This window comes from Parasteatoda tepidariorum, chromosome 2, assembly GCF_982258835.1.
Source record: "Parasteatoda tepidariorum strain Cologne lab strain chromosome 2, Ptep-v5.0, whole genome shotgun sequence".
NCBI classification, from domain to species: domain Eukaryota; kingdom Metazoa; phylum Arthropoda; class Arachnida; order Araneae; family Theridiidae; genus Parasteatoda; species Parasteatoda tepidariorum.
In genome coordinates, this window is record NC_141756.1 from 21,712,223 (window position 1) to 21,730,894 (window position 18,672).

The following is an 18,672-nucleotide window of genomic DNA, read 5'->3' on the forward strand; positions in this document are numbered from 1 at the left end:
TTATTTTTTTATGGAATTATCTTTAGGACAAATGAATGTGCGTAAGTTTTCGTATTTCTTAAAAAGTACTTGCGATATAGCGAAATACGCAAAAAAGAAAACTTATGTTAAAGGGACCGAATTTTCAACCTTGCTCCTGGCTAAGCTGAACTATATTTCCCAGACTGCGGCTACCCCTCATATTTTGAAAATCAGAAATAAAACCGGCAAAAAAAAGCTATGTTCATTTAGAGCACGTTTTCGTGTCGTGATATCGACTGCCCAAATTAATTAGCATGTTTGATGTCAGGCCCTTGAAGCATTAAGACTGAACCCTGGTACGTGATAATCCGATCATTGGATCAAAAGGTATTCGGGCGGTTTTTCTTTTGCCCGCTGTGCGTCCTCCATTTAAGGAATCTAAACTTAAATTACGAGATCAAATTTGATTGGATCAAATCATTAGATCAAATTTGATTGGATCAAATTTGATTGGAATTACTAGGCTCCCTAGTGTAGATTTCGCTAGAATGATGTCTAGTTCTTGGCTTAAATCACTATTAAAGTTTTCGTACAAAATCATCAAAGCTGAAAAAATACTATTAATCTTAAAATTTCCAGACTCATTTGCCCTTGGGAAGTAAACTAATGACACTTTTGCAACTAGAGTTCTTATCAAATTCAACTGACTTCCTAGACATTATATTCATCAAAATTCTTTTTTTATTTATGTAGTTACATGACTTTCTTGTTTCCTGGATCTTAATGGAGGGTACAATCAAACAGCATTTTGTTGCCATGGACACAGAAGACTGCACTTGCACATTCGCAGCAGTTTTGACCCGATCTCTTGACTTATATTACAGTTCTTCTCCCACTGTTTGGAATCACAGAGCCGTTACACCCAAAACAAAAGTTGACCCTGATTATGAGAAAAAAAGGAACCATTTTTCTTGCCATGCGGTCCCTCATTTCGCAGTTAAGTTCCCTTGGAATTTTTCCCATCTCAGTCTTGTCGTAGTCGTTGTGGAAGAATAAGGAAGCTCCATGGTATTCTGGAATTCTATTTTGAAATCAGGATGTGATGTTGTCCGAGGATATTTACCAGAGTTGATTGGTTTCAAATGGTTTTATAATCTGTTTAGTGCTGCTGTCGGTGGATTGTTTTTTTGCTTGATTCCGATGCTAGAGATGTGATTTTTTGTCTTGTTATCTTGGTGAAATAGGTGTAAAAGTCGGTGGATAAGTATTTGGTGAAATAAGTGTATCGGGATGTTTTCTATATTGTTACAGGCTTAGTGATAGTATCATGAAATTCGAAAAAGCGATTGTTGAACAGGAAATGTAAAAATTCGACTAAATAGTAAAGCTGTGTAATTTGAAAAAAAAAAAATCTTATTCCTGTTATATATTCAGTGGAAATATTTTATGGATTTTCCAACTAAGCTATTAAAGTGGTTTTAATTCTCTTTTAAATCGCTTAGTGCTCAAGACGGTTTTAAATTCTATTATCGTTTGTGAAATGAAATATTTTCTTAGTAAGTAGATAGAGTTTTAAATACCTCGCACAAATTAATGATGGCAAATATTTGCAAGAAAATAGCTAGCTATTTAATTGACTATTAACTGATATTTATACAAAAAAGCTTTTTTTTTTTATCTTGCTTTGCTTGAATATATTTATATTTATAAAATATTAAAACTTTTCTTCAAAATACTGACTGGCTTGCTGTGAAAAATTAATTTCAAAACTAATTTGCATTTTGTTTTCTATTAAACTCTGCTAATTAAACTAAAATCCTCATTCGTTTTAGTTATAGTTAATTTCCTTTATATATTTCCTTTATTATTAATTTTCCTTTATAGCATTTTTATTGCTATGAAAATTTTCAAAATGCTCTTGTTATTTTTTTAAAATGTGTATTAGCTGAACACTTAAAAAATTGGTTTCAAAGTTATTAAATTATAGTAGTATTGGTGTATTAAAAGAATACGCGTACTTTTATAATTTTATTAACTAGACGTATTTTAAATTGTACGTACGTATTGTAATTTGTACATTGTTTTTGTTTTCAATATTGGTATTTTCTTTAAGCCTTGAAAATATTTTCAAATATTGGTTCCAAGAACGCTTAATCTACAGAAAATGTAAATAACGCTATCAGAATAACACAATAAAAATAATAAAATGAGGTATTAATGTAAAAAATTACTTTTTTTTTTTAACTATTCATTTTCAAAACAAAATAAAATAAAACTAACGTGGACAAAATCTGGCAATGTCAGCATTTTCAGTGCCTTTATTCGGGTCGGAAGTGGCTTCAATTAAGTTTTGAATTCAAAATGCGTGAAGTTTCTTTATTTTTTAATTTCTTCATCCCATCATACCGTTAGTGTTGGAACTTAAATCACATCTTTCAAGCACGCTTGCATCTAAATAAAAGCAAAACTGTTTATTCTTTACACAAAACACAAGAGAAGCTTATTTATGGTCCACATGTTCCCCATGGACATTTGCATAACGATGGAGTTGGAATGGACGCCTAAAAATGTGAGGAATAACGCCAACAATCAGAAAGTCGCCAATAAAAACAATCCTGAATCTGGAAATAATGTGGAAGGTAAATTATTTATTTTTTGTTATAAATTGGAAAATTCTTTACTTGTAATGAAAGATTACAACAACTACGCCAATTTATATTCCGAATCGAAATGTTCGATATTTTGAAAGTATTATATGCATTGATATTCATTGAGTAAGGAATTCTTTTAATTAAAATGTGTTGCACATCTCTCACAAAAACAAGAAATTTTTTTTGAAAAAAAATTGTCTAAATCCCATGAAAATTTTTTTTTTGTCTGATTTCGTTACACGAAATTGTAGGGAAGAAAAACATAAAGAAAAAGATTGTTACGGTCAATCCGTCAAGATAAAATTATGGAAAAGATAAAATTATGAAAATTTATCATGTTTAACTGATCATTCGAAAAATAAACCATATTATTCTCATTTGAAAAATAAACCATATTATTCTAAACATTCATGTTAATGTGACCCTAAATTTTATATGCCTATTAAAAAAAAATCTTTCTTCTCGTTTTTTAGCTTTATAAATGTAGGCTGTTGTGCATCTTTTATTGTATCTAAAGATGACTTACGGATCTGTTTCTTTAAGGGAACAAATAAATAATAATCCGATGGACTAAATCAGGCCTTTACGGGTCTGAACACTTCCCACTTGAAACCTTGGAAAAGTTTACGAATCGATTGAACCGAATAACCACATCAGGCACCTTTCAGGACTAATATTAAAACCGTCACTTCTACCACCTTGGTAACTGTTACGTATAAATGTAACATTTTGGTACCTATAACGGAAAAATGTATACCTAGGTAACATGTAAAATGTCACCTTGGTACCTGTAACTTATAAATCTTTCACCTTGTTGCATGTAGCATTTCTTTTAAATTGGTACCTGTAACATATAAATCTATCTTTTTGTATCAGTAACGTATAAATCCTTGGAACCTGCAAAATATAAATTTATTCACTTTGGTTCCTATAACATATAAATTCATATCTAGGTAACTTTAGCATGTAATATGTCTACTTGTTACCTGTAACTTATGATACCTGTATCATATAAATCTATTGCGTTGGTAATTCTAACATGCAAATATATCATCTTGTACCAGTAACGCATAAATCTATCATTTTGATACCTGTAACATATTATCTTGGTATTATTACCTTACCTTGGTACTTGCAACATATAAATAACCTATCCCCTACCTTGGTACCTATAACATATAAATCTACCACGTTGGTAACTGTAACATATAAACCTATCACCTTGCTACATGCAAAGTATAAATCCATCCCTTGACATATGTAACGTATAAATCTAGCATCTTGATACCTGTAAATATATATCGATCGCTTATATCTTGGTATTTATAACATATAATATATCACCTTGGTACCAGTAACATGTAAAAAAAAATTATTATCTCCGTAAAAACGTTTTATTTTAGACTAGTTCACCTTATTCAATATATTCTTGTAACTCAATAATCTTAAAAAAGAAAAGCAGACTTAAAAAAAGGAAAAATAATAAACAAAATCGGAGCATGGTGGCTGGCAGACTAAATTTCCCCAAGAAATGTGATCTTCCAACCAAAGGTTATGTTGTTAGACTGAGTTCAACGGTGTCGGTGGTTGTTTTTTGACGTCTCTGTTATCTTGATGTGAAACACTCTACTCAGTTTTTTTTTTTAAAAACTAAATTATTCAGGAAATACTCTGTATTTTTTAAAGGGATTTCTTGTCATCGTAATGTATTCAACGCCTTAACGGGTGTGGATGATGTCACCAAAAAAAACTTATTTGTAGATGCTTTATCAAAGATAAACAGTTTTTTAACGATCTAAACACAGCTCGCAGAGCAGTTAAAAAACATCTGTCTTTAGTTAATTTCGTTTATAGTCATCGGATAGGAAAAATAAACAGTTATCTTCAGATTTTGATGTGGATAAAATGTTGTTTTTCGAATTATATTTCCATTTTTATGAATTTTTAAGCTTGAGTTAAACAGTTATTTTTATTTTTATTTTTCGTATCAAGTTACATTTTATTCGAGAAAACTCCTTTTTCGAAACAATTAGTCTTTTTAACAATTTAAAACTCTGATTAGGATAATCCTTAAACATAAATTCTTCTCCCAAATCATACGATAATCTTTTTTTTTTGTCGAAAATTCATTTTGAAGATACTGAAAAATAACATGAACTATTTCCATAGTTACTTATGTAAAAACAAAATTTTCATTGCAATATTTTTTGAATACAATATAATTATAAATTTTAGCCTCAGAAGTATTAGACATATCTCAAATAATGATGTATAAATATTTGTTAGTTTTGAACTTGATTAATATAACTAGAAGTCGTAAAAATGCATTAATCCTTAAATTTAATTTCTTCTCCCAAATCATACTAATCCTTTTTTATTTTTTGTCGAAATTTTATTTCAAGGATACTGAAAAATGATATGAACTATTTTCATAGTTACTTTTGTTTTAAAAAAATCCTCAATGGAATATTTTTTTTAAATACAAAAGAAATAGGAATTTCAGTCTCAGAAGTATTAGACATATCTTTAAAGATAATTTATGGATAATTGTTAGTTTAAACTTTATTAATTTTAGTAAAAGTCGTAGAAATGCATTATCCTTAAATGTAATTCCTTCTCCCAAAACATGCTATTTCTTTTTTTTTTTTGGTCGAAATTTAATTTTGAGGATACTGAAATATGGTATGAACTATTTTCATTGTTACTTTGGTTAAAAAAAAAACTCATTAGACTATTTTTTAAATACAAAAGAAATAGGAAATTTTGTCTAAGAAGTATTAGACATATTTCTTATGATAATTTATGATTACTTGATAGTTTTAAAATTGATTAATTTTAATAAAAGTCATAAAATGCATGGAATTGAGATATAACGTTTAGCTTATTGATATTTTAAATTCTCTATGTAACATAAATAGATAATGGCCTCTTAAAAAGTTGTTGCATTTGGACTTTAAACAGTTCTCTCATTGGTATCAGTGTATTCTAATTGAACAGAAAAATCATATGATAGGATCCCTAATTTATCGAATCCTTCAGAAGCATTTGACTGTCATCAGTGTAAAATTAATTAAAATAGCAACGTTATTTATCTGTAAATTATTAATTCATCGCTTATTTAACGATAATATCTGATCGATTTTGATCACAGAGATATTTAATATAGACTAAAGTAGATAGAACAACGTGTATAAAGCACTGAAATTGACATACTATAGTCCTATATTTTATTTGATAACCGTCGTTGAATAACCGACCCACTTTTTGAGTTTATGATTACCAATGTTTAACTTCGCAGCCTTGTAATTTTAATCCCAATTCAGAAGACAAGAGAATTACCGGATCAATTATTGGGAGAATTTTGTCTTCGTGGGGGACATTTTGATGGAACTAACCTTCATTTGAGTTACATGGAGAGGAAGGAAAACCACGAAAATCTCCCACTGTTAGCTTAACGGCAAGGGGACTCCAACCCATGATCCGTCTACCACTGAGGATATTTTACGTCAGCACTGTGGTCAGTCCGAACCGGGTGTGGAATTTGTATCGACCAGCCATTGCTGGAATTCGAATCCGGGTCACCCAATTGGGAGGCGAGCCCTCTATCCCCTGAGTCTTCATGGCCCTCTCGATTTTATTTTATAAACGTCGTTTAACAGCCGACCCAATTTTTGAGTTTACGGCTACCAATATATCGATTCTATAGACAAGAACCTTCCTCAGCGTCTAAACACCAAAAATGTTTAATGTTTAGACACAATCACCGTCACAAACTTTATTTGTTAACTGGTCGGTACCCTGCATAATTTGGATTTATTAAATGAGAGTTATTCACCGGATGTTGAGCCTAAAATACCAGATTCGGGTAACCGGTACCGGGTAGTGAAACTTTTTTGCCAGATCTGGTAGTTACGGGGAATGAAATTTTGACCAGGTACTCGATACATATATACTCTTAAATTATTACTGTATTTAATAATTTAGCATAATTAAATTTAAAATATAAAACAGTTTTTTTTACTATTTTTTTTTTAATTTTTCATTTTTTTTCCGACTTGCTCGGTTGGTATCAGCTTATCGTTGCTCATTCGAGAAAAAAATTATCATTCAGAAATTTGTGAAAATATTTATATTTGTAAACATATGTGTAATACATTGTATACACATTGTAATTTGTAAACATATATTTATATGATTTTGACTACTCCACTTACTTGATGTTCAATGTGTTGCTACATACGCACTAGTGTTTCATACAACAAGAAGATAGATGCATAGATTTTTAACATGCGTCATTTCAGTTGCTTTTGTGATATTTTTGTTAAAATCGGAAGTAACAGGTGGGGAAAATCTTATTAAAAAATAAAGGCTTAAAATTAAAAGTTTTGTCCCTCCATTAAATTATAGAGTATAATATTATCTCTAATATTATCTCCTTTAAGCTGAGGTGGCTCAAGGGTTAGAGCGGTTGCCTTCCAATGAGGTGAACCGGGTTCAAATTCCAGAGACGACTGGTCGATACGAATTCTGCATCTGATTTGCTCCAACCACAGTGCTGTCGTACGTAAAATTACCTCAGTTGTGGACGGATCATGGGTTAGAGTCCCTTTTTGCTGACAGGCTAACCGTGGGAGGGTTTCTTGGTTTTTCTCTCCGTGTTACGCAAATGCGTGTTAGTTTCATCAGAAAGTCCTCCACGAAGGCAAATTTTCCCAATACTTGATCCAATAGTTCTCTTGTCTTCTGGATTGCCTTTTCAACGACGGTTATAAAATAAGCATGGATGAACATGTTTTGAAGAACAGTTGTATAATAAACAATAAATATCTTATATTTAGTTTTTGATAAGTAATAATTAGAATATATTTCAAGCGCATGTATTGTTTACTGTACCGCTGCTAGTATAATTGATTTAAATTTATTGTTTTAATGTTTTTTTTGTTTTTTTTTATGGTAAAATCAAATCACGTTTTTCAATTTTATACAAACATTTCTCTGTTTCAAACAGTGTAATTTTGACTAGTATGTAATTTGTTTAACTGTTTCTAGTAATTATTTTTTTTAAATTTACACACTTTTGAAGATTGGTAACAGAGGAACACCTAATGCAGATTCAAAGTTAAAGTTTTAGTTTTTTTAATTTTATGTTTCAAATCAAAAAGTGCACTGCTGTTTTTAATTTCTTGGACAAGAAACTTTTCAACTATAGCTTAAATTTTTATAAGTAGTAATTCAAATAATTAATTAGCTAAGTAGAATTTTTCTAAATGCCTCTCCATTTCGAAAATGACCTTTAACTTCGATTAGCACCAGCATATTAATATGTGTAATCAAATGTGTATTTATACAACAAAACATTTTGGGATTTTTTCATGAGAGTAATTTTTAATTTTGGCTCATGTAAGTTTATTTATCGTAACGAGACAAAAATGAACGCGAAACATTTAGGAAGGGGTATTGCGTAATCCTTCTGGTCTATAAATAAATACTGAATAAACCTGCCTCTGAATTAAATGTCTCAATAAGCGATGTCCATTTTTTTATACTTATAGAATCGTGGTAATGAATATTATTTTTGCAGAGCTTTCAATTTCGTGATAGTCTCAGAACTAATACTTTTTGGTCTGGTATATTTCAACCTTGATTGAACTGGAGGTGGAAGGGAAAAAAATGTATATATATCAGCCAGTTGGCTCATTTTATGCATGTTTCGCTAAATTTATGCTTACTAAGTTTATTTTATGATCACGTGCAGAAGTTTCTCGTTGCAGAGTGTCCTTGGGAAGAAAAAAGAAGGATGACATCATCTCTCATGGATTAGTTATAGAACACGTATGGGAAAGTGACACGCTATAAAATTCTTGTCAATCATATTTGATTTATTACACATTAAATAACACTTTAAATCATGGATTAAAATTAGCCACAACCAGGATCAGATCTCTCTTACCGTTTATTTATCTATTAATTTTATGATATATTTGAGATTTTTTTTTAAAATTTGAGTTGATGCCATTATTATTTAATTGAGCAATCAACTGTAAAAATAAACTTTGTTTTTCATTTTTATGCTGGATATAAGATATCTTACAAAATACTCAACATGATATTATTTAAAAGGCTTCTAAATTACTTATACTTATAAATGTCCTTCACAAAGCAGCAATTTTAAGTTTTTAATCACAACTATGGCTTTTAGTAACAAGATGTGCTTTTACGAAATACATATCTAATTAAAATATATATACAAGTCTAATTAAATTACATGACACATAATGTTCAAAAAATTTGCGATTCAACGTATAAATCCATTAACATCGTATTTATTAACATAATATCTCATGAAAATTTTCACTAAACACTATTAGCGACAAACATTCTAAAAATATATATATATAATAACAGAGCTACATCCTTGTTATCATTATTGTATTCAGCTTTAATAATGCAATCATAAGCCATAATACGTTCTAAAAAGGTTTATTTAAAGGTAGGCTGGTAGTTATAACAGTTCACATCCCCACTCCAGAAGGGAGGGGGTGTGGACAAAATTCCGGATGGTTCCGGCAAATCTTTTAGGGAACAAGTTATTCAGGAAGAGACATGCGAAAACCATCTCTCTCGCATTAAATACTTACAGATTTGGAGGTAAAAAGGCTCAGTCAGTGCATAGTTTGTAACTCTACGCATCATCGATAATCATTTAATGCTTCCTAATATGGAAGTGAAAGAGGGACAAGATTCTAAAAATAACTCCTCTTTTGAAATATAAATCTAATTATAATTCAATGGTATGTTTTCAGCCCAGAAGTCCCAAAATAGAATTTCTACACCTATTCTTTACGAAAGACATTTTATGAAAACGAAAGTGTTTGAATGTTATTATTAATCCAAAAGTATTTATAATTTTTGTATTACATGTATATATTTTTATTATTTATGTATATTTTTTAAAAAAATAAAATTGTTACGCTGCAACGAACACTCTTTAAAATTTATTATCCCGCATTTTCAATCTTTTTCTTTTATAAATTTTGTATGCACACATAAAAAAATAAATAATATATTAAAATTTTAAAAAATCTTAAAGTGTATGATTTTAACCTATTTAAACCTTATATTTGTGTTTTTCTTTTTCTATCATGGGTTCCTAATTTTTGTTCCATAGAATATTAGTAGTTAACTCTATTGTTGGCCACAAAACTACAAAAAATAAAATACCCTTTGTTCCGCATTAAACTCTGTGAAATCAACAATAATTTATACTTAGTTAAAGTTACAGTTTAGCAAAACTTAAGCAGTTGTTAAACTGTAACCTTAATATAAATAATTGAGTTAATTGCTTGTTGATAAAGGTAAAGCCCTATATTACATAGTAAAGTAGCGTCACTCTTTTCCTCCTTTTTTTTTAAAGTTTTTAACAAATGTCGATATTGAAAATTAGAATCAACGTATCCAGGGCTTTAGATACGGATACTGCTGTAATAGTTTGTTTTAAAAATAATTTGATACTCAAAGATAGATTTACCTTAGTGTCCAAGTATGAATTATAAAAAGCATACATAAGAAAATGAAAAGCAGACCGTCGTTTTGGGATCGAGAATTATCTGAGCTTTCGACATTGGTGATAGTGATGATGTAAGGCTGCAAAATAATACCAAGTTTTTTAACTTTCTATTTATTTAATCTTTTTCTTTTCCTCATTGTTTTCTACGTTATTAAATATTTGAAATTCTTTAATTTTGGAACTCATAATTTATTTTTTCTAAATAAATTTAAATTTATCATAATTTTAACTTATTTTTTTAGAACTTATATTGCCTAATTTATAGGAATTAAATAAGTCCTTATAGTGTTACTGAGCCTAATAATTTCTGTCTAAGTAATTATTATTTTTAATACTTTTAACAAATTTTATATTAGTCGTAAATACTTGTCACCTGGTGGTTTGTTAAATTTGTAGTTTTTAGCAGTAATTTGAATTAAATTATTTAATTGGGAATTTCAATTATATTTTATCTGGTCGTTACTGTAATTTTTACCCGATGCTTGACAATTAATCATCAAAATTGCTTAAAATTTGAACTATCCAAAATAAGAAAAAAAATTTAAATGAACCTTTTTTTAAATTACACTGCAAATCGCAATTTTTTTCATTTTTTTAACAAAAAATTACCTTATGTTGCTTTTCTGATCTAATTTCCACTATCTGGACCTGCTTTTGATTAAACAAACATTCTAATTATTAATGAAAACAAGTAAAAAAATTCGTACCATTCATTCCAAACTACTTTTGATTTACATTGGTGTTTAATCGTCTGAATATAAGGTAATGCGTGGAAATATTTAACCCTTAAAAAACCACCCTAAGATTGGAACTTACTTAAAAGTCCATACATACAATGCTAAAGAATAGTAAAATTATTTTATTAATATATTTTTTATTATTTTTGAAGTGTAGAAAAATGTATCGCCACTGAAAAGGTGTTACAACAATTAAGGGAAATTTTCTCAGGGAGGTTGCGCAGAGCTTTTATTTTATTAATATGTATAACCTTATTCAACCGTTTTAATTTAATATTTACCATTATGTAATTAAACGCGTGTATTCTTTTTAGATTCTGCAGTTAATGGCTCCCAAGGACCTGATACCCCAGTGAAAGGAGATTCATTGAAGAAGTTCAGTTATTCCCCTACTAGGTCAGTGGTGTGCCACGAGTGTTCCGGTGGAACACTTTTCAGTCTCTATCATACTCCAACTCTAGACAGGAAGACACACGATACTTCATCTGCGAACAATACTTGTAAGTACATGCTGTATGATACAGTCATGAATTTATCGATATCGTGAAGCAGATATTTCAATGAAGTAATAGTTGATGCAGTAATAGTAATAGTAGTACGAAACGAACAAAACATATCGTCGTACCACTTTATTCAGTGAAGAACAACAACATAATATTAACTAAGTTGTTATTTCAAAATGCAATAAAAGTATGTAATAGGTATTTTTGGATAAGTAATTTACTGCTGAATGTTTCTCTGTTCTCAAATTCTTCATAATCTACATATTTATTTATCTTATAAGTGTTCTCATCGAGCTAAATTGGCAACAAATTCATTTTGTTTAGTTGTCTTAAGTAATGATTTAAGTAGCGTTAAATGATTAGTTATACGAAAAGTACATTTGTAAGTTACATTTTGTTAGGTTGTCTTAAATAATTAAATTTAAATATAAATTTCAATAACTAGTTATTCGTTATTTAGATTCGCTTTGTTAGCAGTCTTAGGTGATAGTTTAAGAAGTCTTGGATAGTTAGTTATACGTTAAGTATTTATTCACAATATTTTTGTAGGAATAAAATCTTTTTTAGGAAGTAATTTAGATTTATTTTTGATCCTTTTTAAAATGGCCGTAGAAAGTTTAAACATAAACGATACTATAGTGCCGCATACTGCTGTAGGGACTAGAATTCTGACGATGCCAACCCCTAATCTTTCAAAAGATAGAATCGAGTTAACACATCTTATATACTAATGAATTGGAATCGTATTATTGTAGTGATAGTTACTCTACATTACTCCCCCACCAGAATTTTATCTGGGATAGAATTTAATGAAGTGATATCACTAGTTGAATCATTGCCGTTTTGAGAAAGACCGGGTGAGCTGTATTAAGTTCACCGGATTTTGAGCGCTGGTGGTGAGAGCTATATTAAGTTCACCGGCTTAGAGCTGTAAGAGCTGGTTGTTCTGTTTCGAAAAATGCTAATTGCAATTTCATGAGAGGAAATCCGTTAAAATTTTGCAAAATTGATATTATATTTTTCTTACTTTTTTTTGGTGAGGATTATTAATTTTACATGTTTAATAAGATACTGTCGAAATAGTAACAACAGTTTATTTGTGGAAATAAAGTAATTATGTTTAAATGCATGGATTGAATTCTTCCCTCTATTTACAACCCTTTGACGACTGACTTCGGTTGAGAGGGAATAATATTCTTTCCTTATAAATTATTTTTCATTCTTGCTTTTAGAAATATCGAATGTCTTCAAAAATCAGAAATTATTTTTTAAAAAAATTATGAAAGAAGAAGTGACATATTTTAATCTTTCATAGTTTCATAATATTTGATGATCATTCCCTTTACTTTCAGCCAATGAAACTCGGTGGGAGAGAACAACTCTCCCCCCTCAGTCGACCTTCACTGTACCCCCTTCACCCCTGAGACCTCCCCCGCATCCTCACGCAAACAAGACATTTCACTGCACCCCTCAGTTGCGGTACACGCCGGTCTATTTCGGCGACCCCAGATTCCGCCGCTACAGCTGCGGTTATAGTGAACGAAGAGCATCAAAGAGTGCCGTTGTGTCCGGACTTCAGGATTTTTGCCGGACTATGCTAGCTGCACAGACACCGGAAATATCCAGCCATATTTATACGAAGCCCAACAAAAACATCATACCAAATGAGCCAGTGAGTTTTTACATATTTCTGTTTATTTATTATTTTATTGGTTATCTTATAAACTCAGGAATGGATAATGTGAGGTAGAATAATGGTGCTATGCAATATCGAAAATTAAATAAATCAATACTACGTGATACACCGCGATATTTTTTTAAACTATTCTTTATAATTTTTAAATTAGTCAATATTTTTTCTACCCAGGAGAGATTGTCAACAGTTGTCGTTATAATAATTATACTCGCTATTATAATTATAGCAATATCATTCGCGTGATAACTACATTCGAAAAAATTTTATTTATTGATAATACCCGTTTTTTTATTACATTCGATTTTTATTGTTACGTACAGTGATGGTGATAACTAGAGCCCGGATTTTGATGACCTAAAAAATCTCAATTAATGCCCTTAAAAAGTGCAAAAAATGCCCTTATGAACTGCAAAAAATGCCCTTAAAAGTGCAAAAAATGCCCTTAAAATGCGAAAATTGCGCTAAAAGTGCCTTATGACATGACTTAAATAGAAGTAAAAATATTGAACTAAAACAATGTTTTACTCTTTAAAATTATTATGAGTCGTTTCAAAAAATATAAAGCAATGCAATACTTGTTCTACGTTCATTAAAGTTTGACAAATATGTTTTATATCCAAAAATAACAAAAAAAAAAAGGAAAATATATTGACTCCAAAACATTTTCATTTTGTATAGAAACTTAAATGAATATAACAACTTCCATCTCATAATATTACTAAATATCAGAATTACAATGGATTATTAATTTTTTTTTTAATATTTTGAAATGTAAACGAGCGTCTCTTGTCTGAAAGCAAGTTTTTATACCAGGAGAAGCTTCTCTCAACGTCTACTGATGTTATTGGTGCGTACTTGAAAAGGACGGTCACACTTACTGACAATTCTTCTTCAATTTGAAAAGATGTTGCTTCACCTGTTAATATCCTAGAAATTTTCTTCATTGTTTGGAAGCCAGTGTAATAATAAAAAATTATAAAAAATAATAAAAATTAGAAAAATTTAACAAAAAATTTAAAAAATGCTTTAAAATGCAAAATACGCCCCAAAATTTTAAAGAAAATGGCCCTATAAATCTCAAAAAATGCTCTAAAGGACAAAAAGTGTCCAAAAATGCAAAAAATGCAAATGTCATCAAAATCTGGGCCTTAGTGATAACCTTCTCGAAAATTATCTAAAGACTCGGTTTTCGCGATGTGTCGTGAATGTGCTTCTTAAACTATCGTTTTTATCGTGTCGATAAAAGTATTGAAAGTCCATGATATATGTTGTTAATAAATGAAAATAAACACAAGGATTAATAAAAAGTACCCCCAAACTTAATAAATACCTTAAAAATCTTGAGAGTGCAATACCAAATGTACAGTGCTCCAAAAAAAAAAGAAAAAAAAAAGAAAGAAAAAGCGGACCACTGTGAATGACTTCTGATCTAATGATCGGATCTTCACCTTCTAAGACTCGATGGCTCGAGGATGTGATCCCAAATATGCTAATTAAGAAGTGCAGACGATATTGAATTTGAAAAAAAATCATTGAAAATCAGTCCAAAAAAATCAATCAATTTCAATCAAAATCATCAAATTTTGAATTTGATTTCTCAGGAACTACCCCCCCCCCCTCTCCGATTTTGCCATGTAAAATTACATTCTTAAAATTAATGCAAAAAAATTGTATAACCTCACAATTCAAATTTTCTTCGCTTTAAAAGTTCTCAAGACACGGTGAAAAACGCAAAAAGTGAAATTAACGTTAAGGGGTCCAAACTTTGAACCTCTCCAGACCAAACTATCGGGACCAGATTTCCCAGATGGCGGCTACCCCCTATATTTTGGGGTTTAGAAATCCGAATCCGTCAAAAAAAAAGGCGTGTTTTTTTCTGAGGAATTATGTTTTTTTTTTTGGGTGTTTGATTTCATAATTTAAAATATCGTCTGCACTTATTTATTAGCATCTTTGAAGTAACCCCATCGAGCTATTAAGATTGAGTCTTAAAACTTGAAGATACGATCATTAGATCAAAAGTAATTCAGAGTGGTCCGATTTTTATTTTGCGCACTGTACAACATCAAGAAAATCGTTAGATTTTGATGACTTTTATTCCCCCTATCATTAATATATATTTACGCACCATTTTACAAGGATTCTAAAATATATGGATTAAAGGCGTACTTCACGGAAAACCTTATAACGGTATTTTTTGTCATAGTCTACAATTTTCTTATCACCATTCAAAAAATTATCTTAAAAATAATCAAGATAAAAAGGGGTAAAAAAATCTATGTTTTTGGATTAAGTGGGATATAAAATTGGGGAACTTGCAACTAAAGAATAAGAGAAGTGATAATGCCTAACCACGAGATTTAAATCAGATTTAATTGGATATCTGCAAGCGACGTCAGCATGTGTGTCAAACCTAATTGGTTTCTTAATCGACAATTGACACGATGTGCCTACGATAATGTCACTTGCAGGTGTCCAATTATGTAAGTCAGTAAAGTTGTGACTATGCATTTTTTTAACATGATTAAAAGTTAAAGTCGATAAGTTTTGTAGCTTTGCATTGAATTTAAACAATGTATCATCGGTAAGCTTTTTATTTTGGATATATCTCGTTTTTTATTTTATTTTATAACAGTCATTGAACGATATCGACCCAATAATTTCTTCTTTTTTTTGAGCTTATGACTATCAGTGCTCAATGCCGAAGGCCTTGTTAATTTGAACCCAATACAGAAGACAAGGGAACTCCTGGATCAAGTATTAAAAGAAAATTGTCTTCGCTGTGAACTTTTTGATGGAACTAACCCTCACTTGCGTTACATAGAGGAAAACCACGAAAACCTTCCAGGTTTATGGGAAGGGGACTCTAGCCCATGATCCGGCGACCACTGAGGATATTTTACATCAGCACTGTGGTCAGTGTGAGCCAGGTGTGGAATTCGTATTGACCAGCTGTCGCTGGGATTGGAACCCGGATAACCTCATTGGATTAATTACGCTTGCTTGGAGAGCCACCACGGCTCTTTAAATAAGCGTATTTAAAAAAATGGACACAGCTCGAAAATAATATTTAAGTCTATGTCCATTTTCGTAAAGACCCATTTTTAAATATAGAGATGTCTAAACTGACGTCACTTTGCTTTCCTGTCCACCGGCTATCCATCAATTATCAATCTGTTACAGATAGCAACCAATAGGAATACGTTTCTTTGGATGGTAATACGAATCATCCAATTTGAAATAAAATCACTACAGTTGATTGATTTATGACACTCAAGTGATATAGTTCAGCAGCGGCGTACGCAGAATTTTTTCAAGGGGGGTGTTCATAATTTTCTGAAACTACTAGAAGAAATTCGAGTCTGTAATAAAGCACTATTATTTCCCTAATTTAGACAGCTAGACAATTTTGACTTTTTATTTAGACAACATTGTTTAGTTAAATTTTGATTTGATTTTTTAAGTTTAAGAACATAATGTAATATCTTCTAAAAAAAGTTCAATGTCATATTGGTGGGAAGTAACACTTTGAAGGCCACTTTCACATTCATCAGATTTTGTTATGCTAGAAACGTTTTCTTCAACGGAAGTATCACATTTCTGTACAACAGAAATAAATAAATTGGTACTGGATGCTGTCACCTCACTAATTTCCGGTCGTGATTTTTTCTCAAAATAATTAAAAATAGTTCAATTCTTGCGTTTTGACATCCTAAAGATCCAAGAACAGCAAATATATATATATTGGCACAGAAATATCCGCTATGCTACGATCTCAAAGTTTCGAGCTGGAATGAATAACTTCAACGAGCACAGTATCTCCAATGGTATTGTTACTGATTTCTTCACTAGTCGAAATAGTGGCGACGATGTGTTCTGCGATTGAATGAACCTTTTGTTGAGATAAATCAAAACAGATTTAGCGACAAGCTCCGGGCAGAGATAACTTTTAGTCTGACTAACTAACTCCACTGTACTCCGTTCCCCCTTTTATATAATTTTTCACAGTATCTCCAAAATTCTCGAATAGTCTCAAAGACGACAGAACGTTTAGGATTCCAGAATCATCGCGTAAAGACCTCGCGAATGACAGCCAGTCTCGAAAACTATACTGGCAGGACAGAAAGGAACCAGTCCGTAACAGTAGGGGAGAGTGGGGTCAATTGTAACAGGGTACGATTGTAACAGAGCAAAAATTTCGAGTGTCGGGTTCTAGATTTGGTTCCTAGGTGGCGCACAGGGTGTATTTAATAAATCTACGTGTACACCCCTGCTGGCAACCATTTTTATGTACTTTTGAAAGAGTTACATCACAAAAGATATTTTCCCTCTACATAAGTACTTTTTTTGGTATTAGAATATTATATTGTAACAAAGTAATTTTGTTTAAACAAATAAAAATTAGTAACCGAATATGTAAGCGGACACCTTAATTAACATTTCAAAAAAAAAAGATTAGTTTTGTTAATTAACTAGCATTGTTTTTAACAAATGAAGCTGAAATGGCGTCTTGGGGACAATTGTAACAATAAGTAAAGGGACAATTGTAACAGCTGAAAATAAATAATCTTATGTTCACAAACCATTACTTAACTCTTTAAGAACCACCAATAATTTCCTATATCATTTATATTATGTTGCATGTGCATTATTTTATTTGTCACCTTTCACAGCATAAATTGAAATTTTTAACCCCTTAAAGTTAAGAGTTCGACCCTTTAGGTCTCTGCTCATTATTATTTTTACTCCTAAAATATCACTACTATTTTGATCAATAAAAAAAATATATCGCAACTATAATAATATGTTTAATTAACTATGTTTTAGTTGAATTTATGAACTGTTACAATTGACCCCGTAAGTGGGGACAATTGTAACAAGTGCACGATTGTCAAAAATTGTTAATAACTAATATAATAACATTTAAAATAAGGTATTTATTTTTGTTTCTAGTAGAGGATAGTCAACTTTACTCGTCTGTCAATTAATACTAATAATATATTGGATTTTTTGTTAGTTAAAAATAGTTAAGTAAAAAATGTTACAATTGACCCCACTCTCCCCTATCACGTGAATTTGGTTTCAAAAGTACAACCCTATTAAAGTAAATGTTTTTTCAGTATCCTGAGAAATACCGTGAGAAAAAAAAAGTAGGCACAAGGCAAATAAAAATATATAGTCCTAAAAAATAATAGCTCGCATAATTTCTACTAAAATTTTTATTTTTGCCATTTTGTCTGAGCTCAAGGGGGGTGTTAAAACCCCTAAACCCATCCCTTGCGTACGCCACTGTAGTTCAGTGTCTGGATAGAACATTTCTATGAGCATAAATCAATAACCGCATTTTAAATATTTATATTTTCGAAACTATTGCACATATTACAACAAATGATACGCGAAATTAAAGAAAAATCTTTTTCCTTCCAATTACAAATGTCCGATCTGTGACCTTCTTTCTACATGAAAAACGTTTAGTCTTCATCAAGTTAGTTCCACACATTTTTTTAGTTTCACACCGTAAATGCTTTCGAATGCTGCACAAATGCGCCAAGTTTAT

At 30.7% G+C, this 18,672-nt stretch overlaps 1 protein-coding gene across 3 annotated transcripts in view; it reads left to right on the top strand.

Annotated features, from left to right (window-relative positions):
- LOC107448359 (heat shock 70 kDa protein 12A) overlaps positions 1 to 18,672 on the top strand; it is a 65,271-nt gene that overhangs the window by 21,866 nt on the left and 24,733 nt on the right. For 2 of the 3 annotated variants that reach the window (XR_015431297.1, XM_016063523.5), the window contains exons 2-3: positions 11,231 to 11,416; positions 12,772 to 13,091. Coding sequence is in view for 2 of the 3 variants with exons in the window: in XM_016063523.5 (XP_015919009.3) it covers positions 11,231 to 11,416; positions 12,772 to 13,091 (506 nt within the window). In the remaining variant the exon portion in view is untranslated. Of the gene's footprint in view, positions 1 to 2,421; positions 2,601 to 11,230; positions 11,417 to 12,771; positions 13,092 to 18,672 lie in introns of those variants that run through there. The other variant, XM_087156964.1, reaches the window with a different exon arrangement.